General features: G+C 54.0%; 1 protein-coding gene across 1 annotated transcript; it reads right to left on the reverse strand.

The window, feature by feature from the left end:
* Positions 1-400: 400 nt before the first annotated feature.
* Positions 401-6,280, reverse strand: LOC135919733 (uncharacterized). The gene is made up of 2 exons (XM_065453599.1): positions 2,101-6,280; positions 401-1,438 (listed from the first exon to the last, which is right to left on the reverse strand). Exons 1-2 carry the CDS (start codon positions 6,107-6,109, stop codon positions 1,098-1,100), a joined length of 4,350 nt encoding a protein of 1,449 aa, XP_065309671.1. The 5' UTR covers positions 6,110-6,280; the 3' UTR covers positions 401-1,097.
* Between the last annotated feature and the right edge of the window lie 10,040 nt (positions 6,281-16,320).

Here is a 16,320-nt window from a genome sequence, read left to right on the forward strand (position 1 = left end):
CTCCCACGTCTCATTTTCTTTTAATCGCTCTATGATCTACCACCTCGCATCTTGGGAGAATCCCGCGTCTCTCAACCACTCCACCACCACTTTTCAGTCACTAAACACTTCTGTCGCTTCTCAGCCAGGAATAGACTACGATGTAAAGTTTTACCGACGGTCAGCTGAGCGGCGCCAGTCATTTTTAAGATACAGCAGTCAATTTAATTTTTAAACGGCCCATATTGTTATTTATATAAAGATTCCAAATCTCCCATTGTGTGAACTTGCACCGATAACCGTACAAGGCGACAACGACAGCTTTGTCGACTAGCGCCTAGTTCACCTTGTGCGTTTACTGCTGTACTCTCGTTTTAGAAGAGCAATCCGCTCCGCATCCAAAACGTCGAGCAATCGACCGTGCTTTTCGTGAACTTTTATTGTACCAAAAAAAGAATTACATGGCGCAAGAGGTTCACATTCTTCTTTTCACAACACTGGGGACACAGCTCATCAGAGCTTAACAAGAGAGTTCAACAGAAACAAAGAATATAGGTGCTTTCTAACAGCGAAACGAGCACCTATAGCAAAAAAAAAAAGAGTTCCTTCTCGCTGTCAACAGGAAAAGTTCGCGACGCCGTTCGCTGCTCCTAGCGCTTTCACTGCCAACAACCCAGCCATCATAAGCTTCTGCGTGATCCTTCAATTTCAACACTTGAGAAGCAACGAAAAGAATGCTCGTCCCGAAGCAGGGCGATTAACAAGCAAAAAGTGAGACTACATGGCCTGGGAATCGGGAGGAAAAGAAAAACGGGGAGAATGACAGGCTCCCAGGTCGCATGTCAAGCGCGACGCAGGCAGAAGAAAAGTAGGACTGTCCACTTCACCTGGGAGTAGAAAAACAAGGGAAAGAAAAGTGGCTACCTCACAGGAAAGTGTCCAGAAAGAAAGGAAGAAAAAAAAAGAACGACGAGTGAGCAATGAAAAAAAAAACTAGAACTGATCATCTTCAAGTGTCCCTCCATGGGAGGTTGGGAAACCTGGCCAAGATGTTTGCTCGTGGCCCCGATGCTGGACTCCGGGACCGTGCAGCACGAGTCCGAGGACAGCAGAGCCGATCACTTGTGCTTCCAGAAGAAGTCGCGGAAGCGCGTGCGGATCTTGCCCATGGGCTTGGCGCTGGCCTCGGCGATCTTCTTGTCTCCGCAGAGGCCGGAGTCTTCGGGCGGGCTGTCAGGCCGCGGTCCGGTGTCCAGCAGGACGGCCTCGCCCTTGGCACCGTCCCCACCTTCGGCCATGGAGTGCGCGGGCACCACGACGGTACACACGGCCGGCCCGTTCTTGCTCACCGGCGCGTACAGCTCCAGCTCGCAGTACTGGGCGTCAGGACTCTGGGCGCTGCCGCCGCCGGACGGCTTACCATCAATTGCATCCGCGGGCGGAGGAGGCATGGGCTCACCTGCGGCGATGAAGGCGGGGTGAAGGCGCGGAACACCTGGTAACCTAAGCAGGCTTCGAGGTAATGGACGTTAACAGACAAGGACGTCGCTCAGAAGACTACCAACGTCCTTGTCCGCTTTTAATCCCATATCATCATCATCATCATCATCATCATTCTTATTAACTATTATGTATCAGGCCGAGCTCGCTCGCTGACAGATGAACTGACGAAAGGGATACAAGACAAGGACGTCACTGATTGGTCTCTCGTTTCGGTGTCTAGCTCAGCTGTCGCCTCAGTTATGAACAAAGCTCGCATGAATACCATTCTGAAAGTTATTTCGCTACAGAAGCGCAGAAGCCGTGAGCCGGATGAACGACCTTTCTGTTCGAACGTGCTGACGTAAAGAGAATCGCGATCGTACTGCTTCTACGATTACGAGGCTCTATATAGGCTGTGACAAGCATTAAGGCTTCTTGAGATTTTCAACCTGGATCGAATGAAACGTGGTAGGCTTGCTGCACTCCTTTTTGCGGCTTATGCTTCAAATGCGAGTCTTATCGTTTGGCGGTACTTTAGTCGGGATTTGCGACCTGTTCCGATAGCTTGAACTGGCACAGAAAACACCGCAATGCCCCCCTTCATTCATCCGCAGGCGTTTAATACTCGTGACAGCTCACCCTCGGCCAGCCGTCGCTCTGTGCCGTCGCCCGTCGAAGACGTCGAGGAGACGTCGAGCCTGTTGGACCCGACGAGTGTCTCCATGCTGAGCGAGTGCTGCTGGGGTGGCAGCGCCTCGTGCTGATCGTTCAGCGGGAACTCGTAGAAGGACAGCGAGTCCCTGTCGCCGCCCGTGGCGCGCTGCTGCTGGCTGGCTGGTCCCACGGCAGCGCCCAGCTCGGCGGACGGCGGCCAGCGCTGCTTGAGCGCCGGTTTGCGTGGCTGCCCTTCCATGTAGAGCGTGGTGAAGTCCGCGTCCGAGCGGGCCGAGCGGCAAGAGACTTCATCGGTGGTCTCGTGGTCTCCAGACGACATCACGACTTCGCGTTTGGGTCCCACGATAGCCTGGGCGGTCGCCAGGAAAGGCCCCCAAGGGTTGTTGCTCGAAGCGGCGGCCGCTGCTGCCGCCGGCACCTCTCCGACAGCACCCGGACCGTTGGCGGTGGCGCCGTGGATGCCGGTCTCTGCCGCGGCCGCGGCAGCCCTGAGGGTGGTCGACCACGGATGAAGCGTGGCGGCCGCGTTGGAGGCAATCTCCGCGACGGCGGCGGCTACGGAGGTGTTGGGGGAGACCTGGTCGCAGCTGCCAAGGGCCGTGCTGATGCTGTCGCCCTTGGTGGCGCCGTCGTGCTCGCCCTGGTCGTACGTCCACCAGGGACAGTCGTAGATGAGCGCGCGCGAGGCTCCGCCCGCAGTCGGCTCGCTGCCGCACCTCTCGGTGCCGGAGATGACCGAAGCCTCGGACGCGTCCTTGATCTTGTTCCAGCTCGTGCTGTTCTCGGGGTAGCGCTGAGAGGCGGCCGCCGAGCGCTCGTCGCTGCCGGAGCCCGATCTCTCGTGGTGGCTCGCCTGCCGACCGAGAAGGTTGCGACCGGTCAGCGAGCGGCGACGCACAACCTGCTCGTACTCCTCGTCCTCGCTCTCGAGCAGGTATTCGACATTCTCTTCGACGAAGCAGGACACGATCTCCGGGTCCCTGTACTCCTCCTTGAGTGCTTCCTCAATCTCGACCGGGATCAGTGGCCTGCTGCCCTTGGCCCGGGCGCCGTGCCGAGTCTTGCAGGAGCACACCCGCGGAAAGTTCTCGCTGTTAATGGAGCCGCAGTAGACGGCGCCGCAGCTGTCGCAAGAGGCCAGGGATCGGGGGCGTCCAATTTCAATGGTCCCAGTAGCGGGAGACTTGCGCGTGATCTTGAATGACGAGTCACCCCTCTCGGACAAGGCTTCCCCGACGCGGTCCTTCTGGGTCTGCCGCGGTCCTTTGGCCACCGATGAGCTTCTGAAGTCTCCACCGGCAGTGCGAGCCTCTTCTGATGCCATGTTGAGCAGCTCTCGCGGCGATACATCAGAAGGAAGGAGCACTGGGGCACTTGAGCGAGTCGGGGAGGATCCCGGGTGCTTCTCGAGGACGTTGTTGGTGCCGTTGCCGCTGGCGCTTCGCGGGCGGCATCCCTCGCCTTCTGGAGAGAACGCGATGCCAGTACCACTAACAGTATCAGACTCTTGTTTGGCCTTGTAGTCTGCCACCAGTCCGTCCAGGTGTTCCTTGAGCGTTGTCGTATCCTCGGCGAAGTTAATAAGGATCACATCGCTTGCGAGCGACGCGTTGTCCTGTACTTGCAAGTCCTTGGCCAATGGCGACCGTGGTTCCGAAATATCTGAGAAACCTTCGCCTTTGGATAAAGACGAAGGTGAAGACGAAGTCTCTCGACCCCCTGACTCTGGGCAGGAGTTCCTCGAGGCTCCCTCCGACAAAGGCGTCGAGGATCCGCAGCTCCTATGAACCGGCTGTTCTTCGGCGGGCTGCTGTGCCCCCTTGATGGGGCTACAGTCTTTGAGGAAGTCGTCCAGCTCATTGAGGAGAGCCACCGCGCCTTCGGTGTTCAAAGTCTTGTCGCAGTCTGGTTTGCGAAACGCGTCCTCGCTTGGCGAAGGCGTAGATGTGCCGTTAGATACCAGGCTGTCTAGGTATATCTCCGAGCTGCTTGTGTGGGGTTCATCCACGTATGATGCAGGTGAAGTGACCTCGCCTTCAGAGAGAGGCTCCCGCATATTGTCTTCACGCTTGGCTTCCTTTTGGGCTTCGACGTCTTTACACTTCATCTTTTCGACCAGCTCTTGCTGATCAGTTTCCAGAATTTCATTTCCCTGCTTGCTCTCGCGCTTCCCTCTTGGCTCGCAGGTGCTAGCTTCCATTTCATCCGTCTGGACGGGTATGCTTCTCAATTTGCCGCTCCACTCTACCCCCGACGGCGGCTTCCGATGAGTCAACGATGCAGCGCTCTCTTGTTTGACACACCGAGGACCCGGAGAAAGAAAACGGTCGAACTGTTCATTGATGTCAAAAGTGGTTAGCTGAGTAAAGGCGTCAGCGGTTGCTGAAGATCGTTCCGCATCGGCCACGCTGGTTCCATGTAGCAAAGCGGCGTGCAGAATTCGGCTTTGGAAGGCTGACTCCTCACGGTCCTTCCAGCCGGTTGGTTCGGCCTTGGTTGTGTCAGTGGAGCCGTTCGGAGCCGATGGTCCTTGTTCCACTTTTTTAACTCCGGTGCCGCCAGGTGTCTGCGGGAGCGTCGCCTTCTGATCTGTGGCCACCGCGGCCGCAGGACCCATGTCAGACTTCTTCTCTGGACTCGGTTCTTCCCGAGTTACGATGATGTTGGTGCCGACTATTTCGGCCTTGTAGCGCACGCGGCGGTCCTGCCGCGCAGCACGCTGTTCCTTCGGGGTAGACTCCCTGGGTACCGAGAGAATAGGCCTGCCATCAATAGCCGGCCCGCGAGCGCTGTCCTGCTTGCCGGTGGCGCTTAACTCCTTGAGAACCGTTGAGCTGTACACCCGGGGGCTGTTCCTGAATGGCGGCGCCCGGGCGAACGCCTTGCTGTTGCCGTTGTTGAAGGGCACATTTCCTCCTGATCGGTCGGACGGAGACTTTGTGAATGTCATGTTGTTCATGCGTGGGGGCTTCTTGGGCTTAGCCCCCAGCACGTCAGACTCCGGAACAGCGACGTCTTGAGACCGGCGCACGGTCATGTTCCCACCACCTGGCACCCTGGGCTTGCCGCCGCCGCCGGAAGCTTGGTTCGTCCCAGACAGCATGCCGGGTGTCTCATTTCTCTTCGACATGGCTGGCGATGCGCAGCAGTCGTCAGCGCCGAAGGCTGCCCTGAGTGAAAATGGCAGCGGGGCGGCTGCCGCGGAGTCCTTGTTTCTAAAGGCAGCGGCCCTGGGTGGACCTTGCACGTGAGTGGCCGTGGTTGGCGACGGTGACTTGGCCGCCGCCTTGCTCGAAGTTGTTGCCAGGAAAGGTGGCAAGTGTACGTGGCTCGCAGGAGTCTTGTTCTCCTTGCGAGGAATCCTCGGATTCGGCTCCCTCGGCCGGTACGGCCCTGCGCCGCCTCCGGTGGCGCTCATGGCGGCTGCTGCCGCGGCGGCCGAGGCGACCGAGAACTGCTTGCTGCTTCCGGGCCTGTCTTGCGGAAGTGGGCCCGGCGTCCACGGTGGTGCGGGGGCCCTCGGGGGGAAAACTTGCTGTTGCTTCCTTCGGCGGCTTTGGGAGCGGGAGGAGCGCTGGTGCCACTCGAACGACCTGGGCCGAACGAAGGGTGGTGGTGGGATGGGCGGCTCGCCGGGAGTGCCCATGTGTCGGCCGGCGGCTGCCGCAGCGGCAGCGGCAGCCGCGGCTCCCTTGTTGCCGTCGGGGATGTACCGGTAGAAGGTACACCCGTTCCACTCAAACTGGACGATCTTCGCTTTGTCTTTCTTGGCTGCCTGCGCGCTGGGCCCAACGCACGCTCCCTGCACCTCGGGCGGTCCTCCTCCCAGGAAAGGCACGAAGTAAGGCGAGCCCAACGGGGGGTAACGCGGAGGCCATAGCGGGCCCCCGGGCGTGGGCCGCGTGGCCCACAGCGGCGGGATGCGTCCCGGGGCCGCCTCCCGGCGTCGTTTGGCAGGCCCGCTGTACCTCATTGGGGCTCCGGGGCAGGGGCGGAGGGGCGGTCAGCGCGAGGGGCTGGGTTGTGTCGGCGGGGGCGCAGCAACGTCTCTTCCTCCGGGTCGGTCGGCGTCCGAGATGGAACTGAGCCTCCTGGTGCCCGGCGTCAGCCTCCCCTTTTCGAACGGCTGCACGAGTGCGCGGGCCCACGCGTCTCGCTCGCTGACCTCAGCGGCTCGGCCGCGTCTCATTGGCTGCCGCTCTCGGGCTGGCTTTCGAAGACGACGACGCCGAAGAGCAGCGCGAGCGCGGACCCAGAGAGTTGCCGGCGCGCGGGTTGCACTTCGGGCCGGTGGCGCGAGTCGACCGGCTGGAAACTTTTTTCCTCGGCTTCGAGTTGTCGGCCGCGAACAAAGTTGGCCACAACATTGAGGGCAAACAAGGCGCCGCGGTCGTTGGCTCGATATGGTGCGCGGGTCGGCAGTATATACATTACACACGTACGGCTGGCTCTCTCTTTAGTTGAAAGAAATTTTTCGCTCGAAGACAGTGACTGCGGCACCAAGGCGCGCGCTGCGCTTATGCTGATGCACGGACGCGCCAAAATTTTTGCCACCCTTAAAGGCTTTGACACACCATATAGGGCCTGTCATGAACAGCAGGTTGTCATAATCCCTCAAGAGAAAAGTGTATAACAGCTGTGTCTTACCAGTACTCACGTACGGGGCAGAAAATGGAGGCTTACAAAAAGGGTTCTACTTAAATTGAGGACGACGCAACGAGCGATGGAAAAAAGAATGATGGGTGTAACGCTAAAGGATAAGAAAAGATCAGATTGGGTGAGGGAACAAACGCGAGTTAATGACATCTCAGTTGAAATCAAGAAAAGGAAACGGGCATGGGCAGGACATGTAATGAGGAGAGAAGATAACCGATGGTCATTAAGGGTTACGGACTGGATTCCAAGGGAAGGGAAGTGTAGCAGGGGGCGGCAGAAAGTTAGGTGGGCGGATGAGATTAAGAAGTTTGCAGGCACGGCATGGCCACAATGAGTACATGAACGGGGTAGTTGGAGAAGTATGGGAGAGGCCTTTGCCCTGCAATGGGCGTAGAAAGACTGATGATGATGATGATGATGATGATGATGATTATACAGCCTGTAACGATATCGCACAGGCACGCTACCATTATGCTGCCCGTAAAGAGCCGCCCGAGCAAAATGACCTCACTTTCAGGTTTAAGCACTGACACTGTTCTGCACGTTTACCATTTAATAGTCTGAGAAGATTTAAGACAAAAGGCACGCGCTGTGAACGTTGCGTTTCGTGAGTTTGTTTGTGGGCTGCCATTTTCAACGTGATGAGGAATCATTTAGTTGAGAACGTAAGACCTGTTTTGAGTAATTTTAGAGGCGGGATAGCGTAGCAACATAACTGAGCGAAACACGTTGCTGGGCCACTTGGCGCACGCTTAATTACCAGAATTGTGGCACAGCGATAGACGAGGTACGACAGAAGCAGTGTTTCGTAATTTGTATATGTTATCGTCCTGGTGGAATTCTGCTATCGTTGTGACTCAGTGTTCGCATCGTCTTTTGTTCAAATAAACTTTTTCTAAAATGACACATGCAACATAGAGAGGTGCACTACAACCCGTACATACGGCAGGGATAAGCATACGGCATACATATACCCAAATATATGAGGAGCCTCACGGCGATGACTGTGACGACGGCGGCGACAATTCGCTCGGAGGTTGCATGCAATTGCCATTTCAGTAAAACATTCACTGTGCTGACGTCAGCTGTCAGGTCTTTCGAACAACAGCTCTCAAATCTAGGTACAGGCACCCAATTCATATCAACAGATTGCAATGCTGTTGCTTTTGTTGTCCCAGTGGCATGCAGAATCAAGTGTGAACGATCGGCAATGAATCGGGTTGCGTAACCGCGTAAGCGTACGAGAGACAATACTAAATTCGAGGAGTATAACTTCAGCCAGAATGTAAGAGAAACTTGTGACAATTAAGATTCACCTGATATATAGATGTGAAATCTGTCGTAACTACGTATTACAGACTATAAAAGTGTGAATTACAAATGAACAACGAAACGGAAAATTTTAGCACTGAATTCTTTTTTGCCTCGCACAGAAAATTGTGCAGAAGACCGCGCGCACAGATAGCGCTTTACTTTTTAACTTCGTCATTCACAAAAAGTAAAAAAGAAACAAAAACATGACGAGAGAAAAAAAAAACCGGAAGAAGAAACAGTAAACAAGAACAATTTAATGGTCGCCTTCAAAAAGATACTATAGGGATAACTGACCTAGTTTAAATATACGTATTCAACATTCATTGACGCTGAAACAATTATTCACTGCTTGTATAACCTGTGCGGCCTCGCGGAGTCGTTGGACGCGCTATATTCGACTTGGTAAATAAATAATCCTCAAATAACTGAACAAGGACAGTTTCGCCCGAAGCAGTGTAAGTGATAGCAACTGAAGTTTAGCTTCGTGCTTGAACCTCTCGAACGGCGTTCCAACTAAACGCGCGTGCGACATGTGGGCGAGCCGCAGAACGCAAAGCAGCTGCCGCTGGGCTGGAGAAACAGCGCCCCGGCGTCTTACCAGGCGTCTCACAACGCAGGCCTGACGAGGAGCGCCGCTAGCGGCGTTGCAGGCGTCGCAGCTGGATAGTGCGCGAGATGAGACCGACGACAAACCGTCGGCGTTAGGCGCGCTTAGCGAGCTTATTATACAACGTTCGCTCTTACTGTCCGTTCTTCTCAGACCAGTACAGGAGGTCACCACCCACTATCGCCGGAGCAGGAAGCTATACCCTGCAGGCGACAAATCGATAAAGTAAGAGACATGAGGTCACGTGGCGGATGTTGCAAACGGGCACCTTCGCGAACTCAAAGCTATAATCCAGAATTTATCCTGGGGATTACTCTGAAGTCTGCCCCTGGTGCCACGACATACCAGCGGACATTAATCGTATAATATGGGCCCGCCCGGCCCACCCCTCACCACGAGGGCTCGCAGTTTTAAGTACCAAGGATTGGGAGACTGCTCTGCTCAGTTCGGACCCATCACCAACAACATCGGGTCGTCCAGCAGGCTGAGGAGGCCGCCAGGGCCTATGGGCCTCTGGCTGCTTAATGACCTTTTGATCCTTGTTTCCAACCAAGTTTTACGCACGCATATATTCGCACAGCAGTTCAACAGAAACCATACAGCGGGCGTGTGTGTGTGTGTGTGTGTGAGTGAGTGAGAGAGAGAGACTATCTTCTGCAGCCCTGAAGGGCTACAGAAGATAGTCGAGAGTCCAGTTTGGTTTTAGTGGCCGTCGAGCGCATTTCGTGCTGCTGTTGGCGGAGTGATTTAGAGCGAGCAGCTCTGACCATGGCTCTTTCGCCCGTCGTTTGCGTGGTGGTCGGCGGCCAGTATCTCTCCGCCGATATAAAGGCGCCGATGCGAGCGTCACGCGCTCATGCGCCACCGTGTTGCGGTTCAGCGTTCTTCACCGAACGCTAACTAGTGCTGGTTGAAACGCGCCTGCTATCGCGCGAGAGATCTGTCGCGTTTGAAGATTTAAATGGGGGCGGCACCGCTGTGTTGCGCTTCTCCGTTATCTGGGCTGACCGTTGCGTGACGCGCTCATCGCTGAAGTCCGCTGCGCGACGACTCGTTTGCGAGGTTCGCGGCAGTCGAGCCTGTCGGCTCGCCACAGCTTCGCTTAGACTGACACTCCGGAGTTCGCGAGACCTGCATGATCTTGGTAGTGAACGGTTGAAGGAGCATCTGCACCTTCGTGGAGTAATCGAGTGGAGAAGAAAACGGCGTGGTCTGCAATCGTTTTCGTGCCACCGGAATCACGCTGTCGCCGTTACGTTGTCATCCTGCAGCCGTCATCGTTCCGTGGTCGTCACGGTGTCGTTATTCCTTCGTCATCTCTAGTGCCGTCATTCTACCAGCGTCCTCACGTCTCCGCCGTCGTCTTGATCACGCTCTTATGTCGCCAGCCAAAACACGTCGACGATAATTTGTGTCGCCATATCGTCAAACACGGTTATTGACGCCAGCAGGATATGGTTCCGAAGTATCGCTAGCGTGTACGTGTGATTCCTGCGGCCCGCACAAGCTGATCGCTTGCTTACTCTGACAATCACCTTCGATTTGGTTCTTGTGTTTATATGGTTTCGGTTTTGAATCTCGAAGCGGTGACGCGCCGAAGAGAGTGACTATCCGCGGAATATGCGCGGTTGTTGCAGTTTTCTCCGCGCACTTGTCCTCGTACAGGGTACTCGCCAACTACTCTCCACCAAGTGGGAGTGCCGGTTTCACGCACTCCAGGCCATCTTTACTGATCTGGGCGCTGCTTTCTCACGAACAGGGCAGATTTCAAATGCGCACTGCAGGGGCGAAGCCTGTGGCATATGTTCTCCATGAATGGACAGCTGGCGAGATCGTAAGGTCCCTTTGTCGCAGAGCGAAAAGACCGATGACGTGGACAATAAACAAACAGACGGTCGCTGACCAACTGTCAGCCTGACAATGGGGCAGTTCGTTCGTCTTGCCTCGTGGTTCTTGCCATTTCTCTGCAAAGTGTCACAGTTTCATTTCAGGCATCAGTACTACAGGTTATTTCAGGGATCCTAAATTGTCGTTGCTATATTGCTTGATTCAAATGGAAAGTGGCCACGACGATCGAGAAGGGATTGGACTTGTGTAACTTCTGAGGCGGTGTCCTCAGTTGACATCGACACCTTAGCGCCAGAGGAGCGCTACATTGCAATGCGAAGAATACAATGCCGGACGAGTCGGTTGGACAGAGTGCCATGCCAAGCGCGAATGCGTTACACACGAAAGTGACTACAGGCGAGACTGCGGATCACCAAGACACGGAGGATTGGGCGTGGTACGCCAGCCAGTTTCACTTCGGTTTACTTCCGAACGTGCAGGGTCATCGTTTGAGTCATCGCAAGTCGTCTGCCGGATCGTAATGACACGTACACGTCGCCAATACGAAGAACAGCGTTTAACCTGTACTGGAACAGCGATTCCAGCATAGTTCGGGAGTTCCACCGATGGAACGCCTCTCAGCTGCGCCACACGAACAAGAATATCTGGCGTTCAACGGAAATCTGGTGTTCGCCTTTCATATCGGCTCACCGTGCACCAGCTAGGGGCGGACTCCCACGCCTCACCCGTCCCGCTTTACTTCGTTTCAAGGAATAATGTAACCGGGTTGTTTTTCAGCATAGATTTCTGTCCGACCTCTTATGTCCTTGTGATGTGTTCTTTCTTTGTCCTTTCGGCGCGCAGGAGCACCTATTTCTCGCTGGTCGGATTGATTTAAATGTTTTGAAGGAATTGACTGATTGAAGGAATTGTTTCATTTCGTTTTCTTTCAGTGATGGCGCACACCCCCTGCAGGGATTGACCAAGATTCGGATGCTGTTAGGGAAAAAAAAGTACTATTACTAGAAGCAACAGAAATTTTCGATTTGAATAAACAAATACCGAATTGAGAATTTGTCCGGAAAATCGACTTGAAATGTGGAATTTCATCCACTGCTGAGCAAGCATCCCTATGACAATGTCCAAGAGAGGAGGCTCCCAGAGAAAGACCACGCGAATGAAAAAAAAAAGATGCAATGTATGCCAATTTGTCTAAACTGTGATTCCACATTGTTTCCCCTTGTTATTGTTGTTGCCTATCAGGTGTGTGGTGAGTGAGTGAGTGAATAAACTTTATTGCACGCTGCAGGTCCGGCGTGGACGCGAACTCGTCGCGCACCGAACTAGTCCCACGTAGGGACGGGCAGGTCTAGCCCACCGGCCCGGTCGCGGGCACGCCGGACGGCCAGGATTTGCTTTTCTAGAGCGGGGCTACGCAGAAGCGAGTCCCACTCCTCCTTGATGAACTTGGGGTATGTTGACCCGCACTCCCAGAGCACGTGAGGTAAAGTGTAGGTCTGGCCGCAGGACGGGCAGGCGTTATCGCGATACATGTCGGGGTAAGCCTCGTGGAGAACGGACAGACACGGATATGTGCTGGTCTGTAGAAGCCTAAGCGAAACGGCTTGCGCCCTATTCAACTTGTGGTGAGGTGATGGAAAGACCCTTCTGGACATGTAAAAATAATTAATAATCTCGTTGTGAGTAGCGGGAGCGTCCTTGTGACCGTAGACAGCAAGCGCGGTCGGCGAGGTCACGCGCAGCCTCGTGAGCAGACTCATTGAGGTTCGGAGGGGCACCCTCGACCGATCTTACGTGAGCGGCAAAGCAGTGAATTGAATGGTTTGTGAGAGCATGTGGATTCGAGCTGCTAAGAAGACGAACAGCTTCCTTGGCGATGCAGCCCTTCTGAAAAGCCCTAACTGCCGTTTTGGAATCACTATAGATTTCGGACCCACGACCGTCTAGCAGGGCGAGGGCGATGGCGACTTGCTCGGCGACTCCGGGGTCTGTAGTGCGAATCGAGGCGCTATTGGAAATCTTGCCGCTCGAGTCGACCGCAACGACGGCAAAGGTCAAGCTTCCCTTCACTGTACTCCGCGGCGTCGATGAAGCTTGCTCTAATGTCGTGTTGCTTGATCTGTTTGAGAATGGCTGCTGCTCTGGCCTTGCGTCTGCCCTCGTGGACGGGATGGACACGTGTCCATCCCGTCCTCTCCACGTGTCATCACTTGTGTGGTTCCTACACACGATGGGGGATTGACCGAGAAATGAGTGGATAATTCCAACTTAATATGGAGCATAAATTTCCGAATATCTAAAACGGTGGAAAACGTCGACGCTCTTCTGCCTCCTCTTCTCCTATCTTCAAGGCAAATGCCTTCGGCGGGTGACTGCGCTTCAAGGTATTTTTGAGCCACACAAAATACTAAATAGTTGGCAAGCTCACGCGTCATGGACAGAATGGGTGAACTAATGATAATAATGGGTAAAAAAAAACCCCAACTACATATGCGCTGGAGAAATAAAGCAGCCACAGTTACACCTAGCAGTAAGCTGCATTACCGACGGGGAACCTCAGGTGAACCAGTGCGCAGCTCCGAAGAGCTTCGGAACTCAAAGAGGAAATGGCCAATGCATTTCTTAGACCAGTCGTGAGTGTTAGCGCTATGCGCCCCCATTTAAAGCATAGCCTTTGTAGGCTGGACCTGTGACAGAGGCCACGAACGATTTCGCGAAAACGAAAAGAAAAGTGAAAAATAAAAGTGACTACTAATAAGGCACACAGCTACGCAAGCGAGGTTGCACAATGCAGGGCAAACACTAGTGTGGCTTAGGTCCGTGAGACGAGGCCCCGGGCAAAAAATCATAATTGGGGAAGTTAAGCAAAATCGTTGCTACGGTTGTTGTCGCTGTGGACCTGAGCGGTCGGGGCGTGTACCCGCATTGGGGGATTCGGCCGTGAATCTGGTGGGTAAAAGCAACGAATAAAGACAAGGAAATTAACAATCTGGAAGTTGAAATTCGTAAACGAAAATTCTAGGGTGTGGGAAAAAAAGAGTAAAGCATACAAAAACGCTATCTGCAATAGCGATGAATAAAAAAAGAAAGTAACAAGTCTAAGCTGGCGAAACGGAGCGTCGAGAAGTATTTTTATGTTTATATCGAGAATCGACGGCACAACAAAAATAAAGGATCATTGCTGCACCACTTTAAATCACGCTATTTTTGTTCTGTGAAATTTGTAATGCAAATTTCGCGACATATTGCGTTCATCTTCAAGTAACTCTGCGTCATTTATCTTCTCTTTATTTTTACCTCTTTTATTGCCTCTTTTCTTTTTGCTATACCGTACGCTTCTCGCATATATAGGTTGGTAATACATGTGCCGCGTAAAGTCTGGAAATCATCGTCATGAACATCGCTACGCAAATGGCGTCTTCCACAGTCTATCCTTAACCACACTGTGTTTTCTGTGGCAATTCATTCGCGCTTTCACAAAGATGTCGTACTAAATTATTTGACCAAAGCCACGGAGCAAGAAACGTTTAGGAGTGGAAACTCCGCTGTTTGCGCCGACCAGAAAAAGTCACATGCCCGCGGAGCCGTTAGCGTGCTGGCGGCGCCTGGCGGCCTGGAACGAAATTACCGCCGTTGAGAGCGCACCGGAGCTATCCGGAGCCGCCTGCCCGGGCACTGCATTTTTTTTTCGCTGCTGCTTCCACGACGCGCCGCATGGCGCCGCCACTGCATACGGCCCCGTCGGCGCATAAAACCATTGCGACCTTATCTGGTCGCCCGTGCTCGCTCGCGCTGACGGGAGTTTCACCTCCTAAATGTCTTACTCCGTGACCAAAGCACTTTACTGGGTTGTTGCATCTACATCAACAAGGTGGAGGCACAAAGCCTCGGCAGGGGAAGAGGGGGCGCTGTCAGATTGCACTTGCTTCATTCGATTCCAGAATGGCGTCTTGGTCAAACTTGTCCGCCGCGGTCGGCCGGCGAAGTAGGTTGCGAGTGGGTGAACTTTATTTCACAGACCAAGCCGTTGGTGACCGGAGGTCGGCTGCCACCCTCAGATACACGCGATGTACATCTCTTATGCAAGAAACTGCCAATTCTGCAACACGCCACACACACTTTACCCCATGGTCTGCTAATGCAGAGAAGGAACCCACAGACAGGGCCCATCGAAGCACCAGCAGAACAACAGTGGGAGGCCCAGCCGACAAGCCTAAGCCCTGAGGACCAGCTAGGGCTGGCGTACATGAACTAGGCTATCAGCGTGGTGCCAAGGAGGTTATATAAAAGAAATTCGCTCGAATGGCAGCCTCCGTAGCTTCTTACCAGGAGAGATGGAGCCAGAATTTTCATCCCATTCACCTCTGAAAGAGAACCTATAGAGCTGAAGACCACTCACAGCTCAATTGCTTTTTGCTCTGTTTATGTAAGTCAAAGGCTCGCTGGAAGATAACAGCAAGAAGTTTCTTGCTAAAGATGGCAAGAATGCATGTATAGCACAACCGCTACGGTGACGTGGCTGAGGCACCATCGTGGACATACATCAGCTGGGCTGGCTAGAGGATACTCGGCGGGGTACCGCTGTTGGCTATATAGCAGCTGAACTGCCGTTGAAGGTGGCCAGAGGCCACAGTGCTACTAAATGTGTCCCGATTGGCACTGTCCTGGTATCGGTCTGCGAGGCCGCATTGTGCAAGCGGCAAGAAAAGCACTCCCCCGTTCGGTCTCCGGTAGACGCCTCCTAGATCGGCGACAAGTGTTGCAGGCCGGCGTTTTTCTTGGAAACGGCGCAGAGGTGAAAACGCGAACACGCGGCGCTCCACCTCGAAGGGAGCAGCGCGAAGCGATGATGCAAGCGAAGCCTTGCACCAAGAGCTTCTCATTTACGAGTTGATAAATGCGATAAGCGCCCTCACCTGCACGTGGGGATCTGCAAGTGGCAACCGTGCGACCCGGACACAGGTGCCAGGCACCTGTGGCTACGGCAGACAGTCATCACATCTTGCGGTTGCGTCCTGGTACTAAGGCCATTAGGCGCAAAATGCTGAGAGAGGCTTAGCTAAAGCCGATTGTGTCACAGGACTTTACCGGTTGGATAGTGCACAAAAAGTGTGCGAATTCATTGCTGCAGTACCTGCATCAAGCAAGGCCGCATGCATATTTTGACGCCTTTTGGTGATACGTTTGTACATGTGCCTTGCGGCAAGTACATCAAATAACATAATATATAAACCAGGTGCTATCCCTCTCGCTCTCGAAGCGACCGGATGGAGCCCCCAAGATACTGTGTGTCGCGGAGGCCGCTTTTCTCTGCAACGGACTCGGAAGAGCGTGACATCACCTTGCAGTGCTCGCACGCCCCGTTACCCGATCCAGGAGGAGCCTTGCGGTATTCAACGGCGATACGCTGAAGAGCACGGCGAACAAGGTCCTGGGCTGCGTCCTTCGCCACCTTTGCTGCCCATAAACGTACAGACAACAGGCAGGTTGCCAGCTGCTGCCACTACGTAACTACGACGACAATTTAACGTACACGCGACAGTTCTGTCATTTATTTTTCTTAAGATCTTGCTACCGTCCAACTTAGCTACGACTCGATACGCTCGCAATATTAACGTAATTAACAGTTACCGATTTCGTTGGTGAAAGCAAGCAGTTTCGTCAGCTGGCATTGCGAACACGTAAATTTAATGCGCGGGGAAATTATTCAATTTTCGCGCTTGCAGCGAAAGCGCCCCCCCCCCCCCCCCCGAAAGACG

This window comes from Dermacentor albipictus, chromosome 7, assembly GCF_038994185.2.
Source record: "Dermacentor albipictus isolate Rhodes 1998 colony chromosome 7, USDA_Dalb.pri_finalv2, whole genome shotgun sequence".
NCBI classification, from domain to species: Eukaryota; Metazoa; Arthropoda; class Arachnida; order Ixodida; family Ixodidae; genus Dermacentor; species Dermacentor albipictus.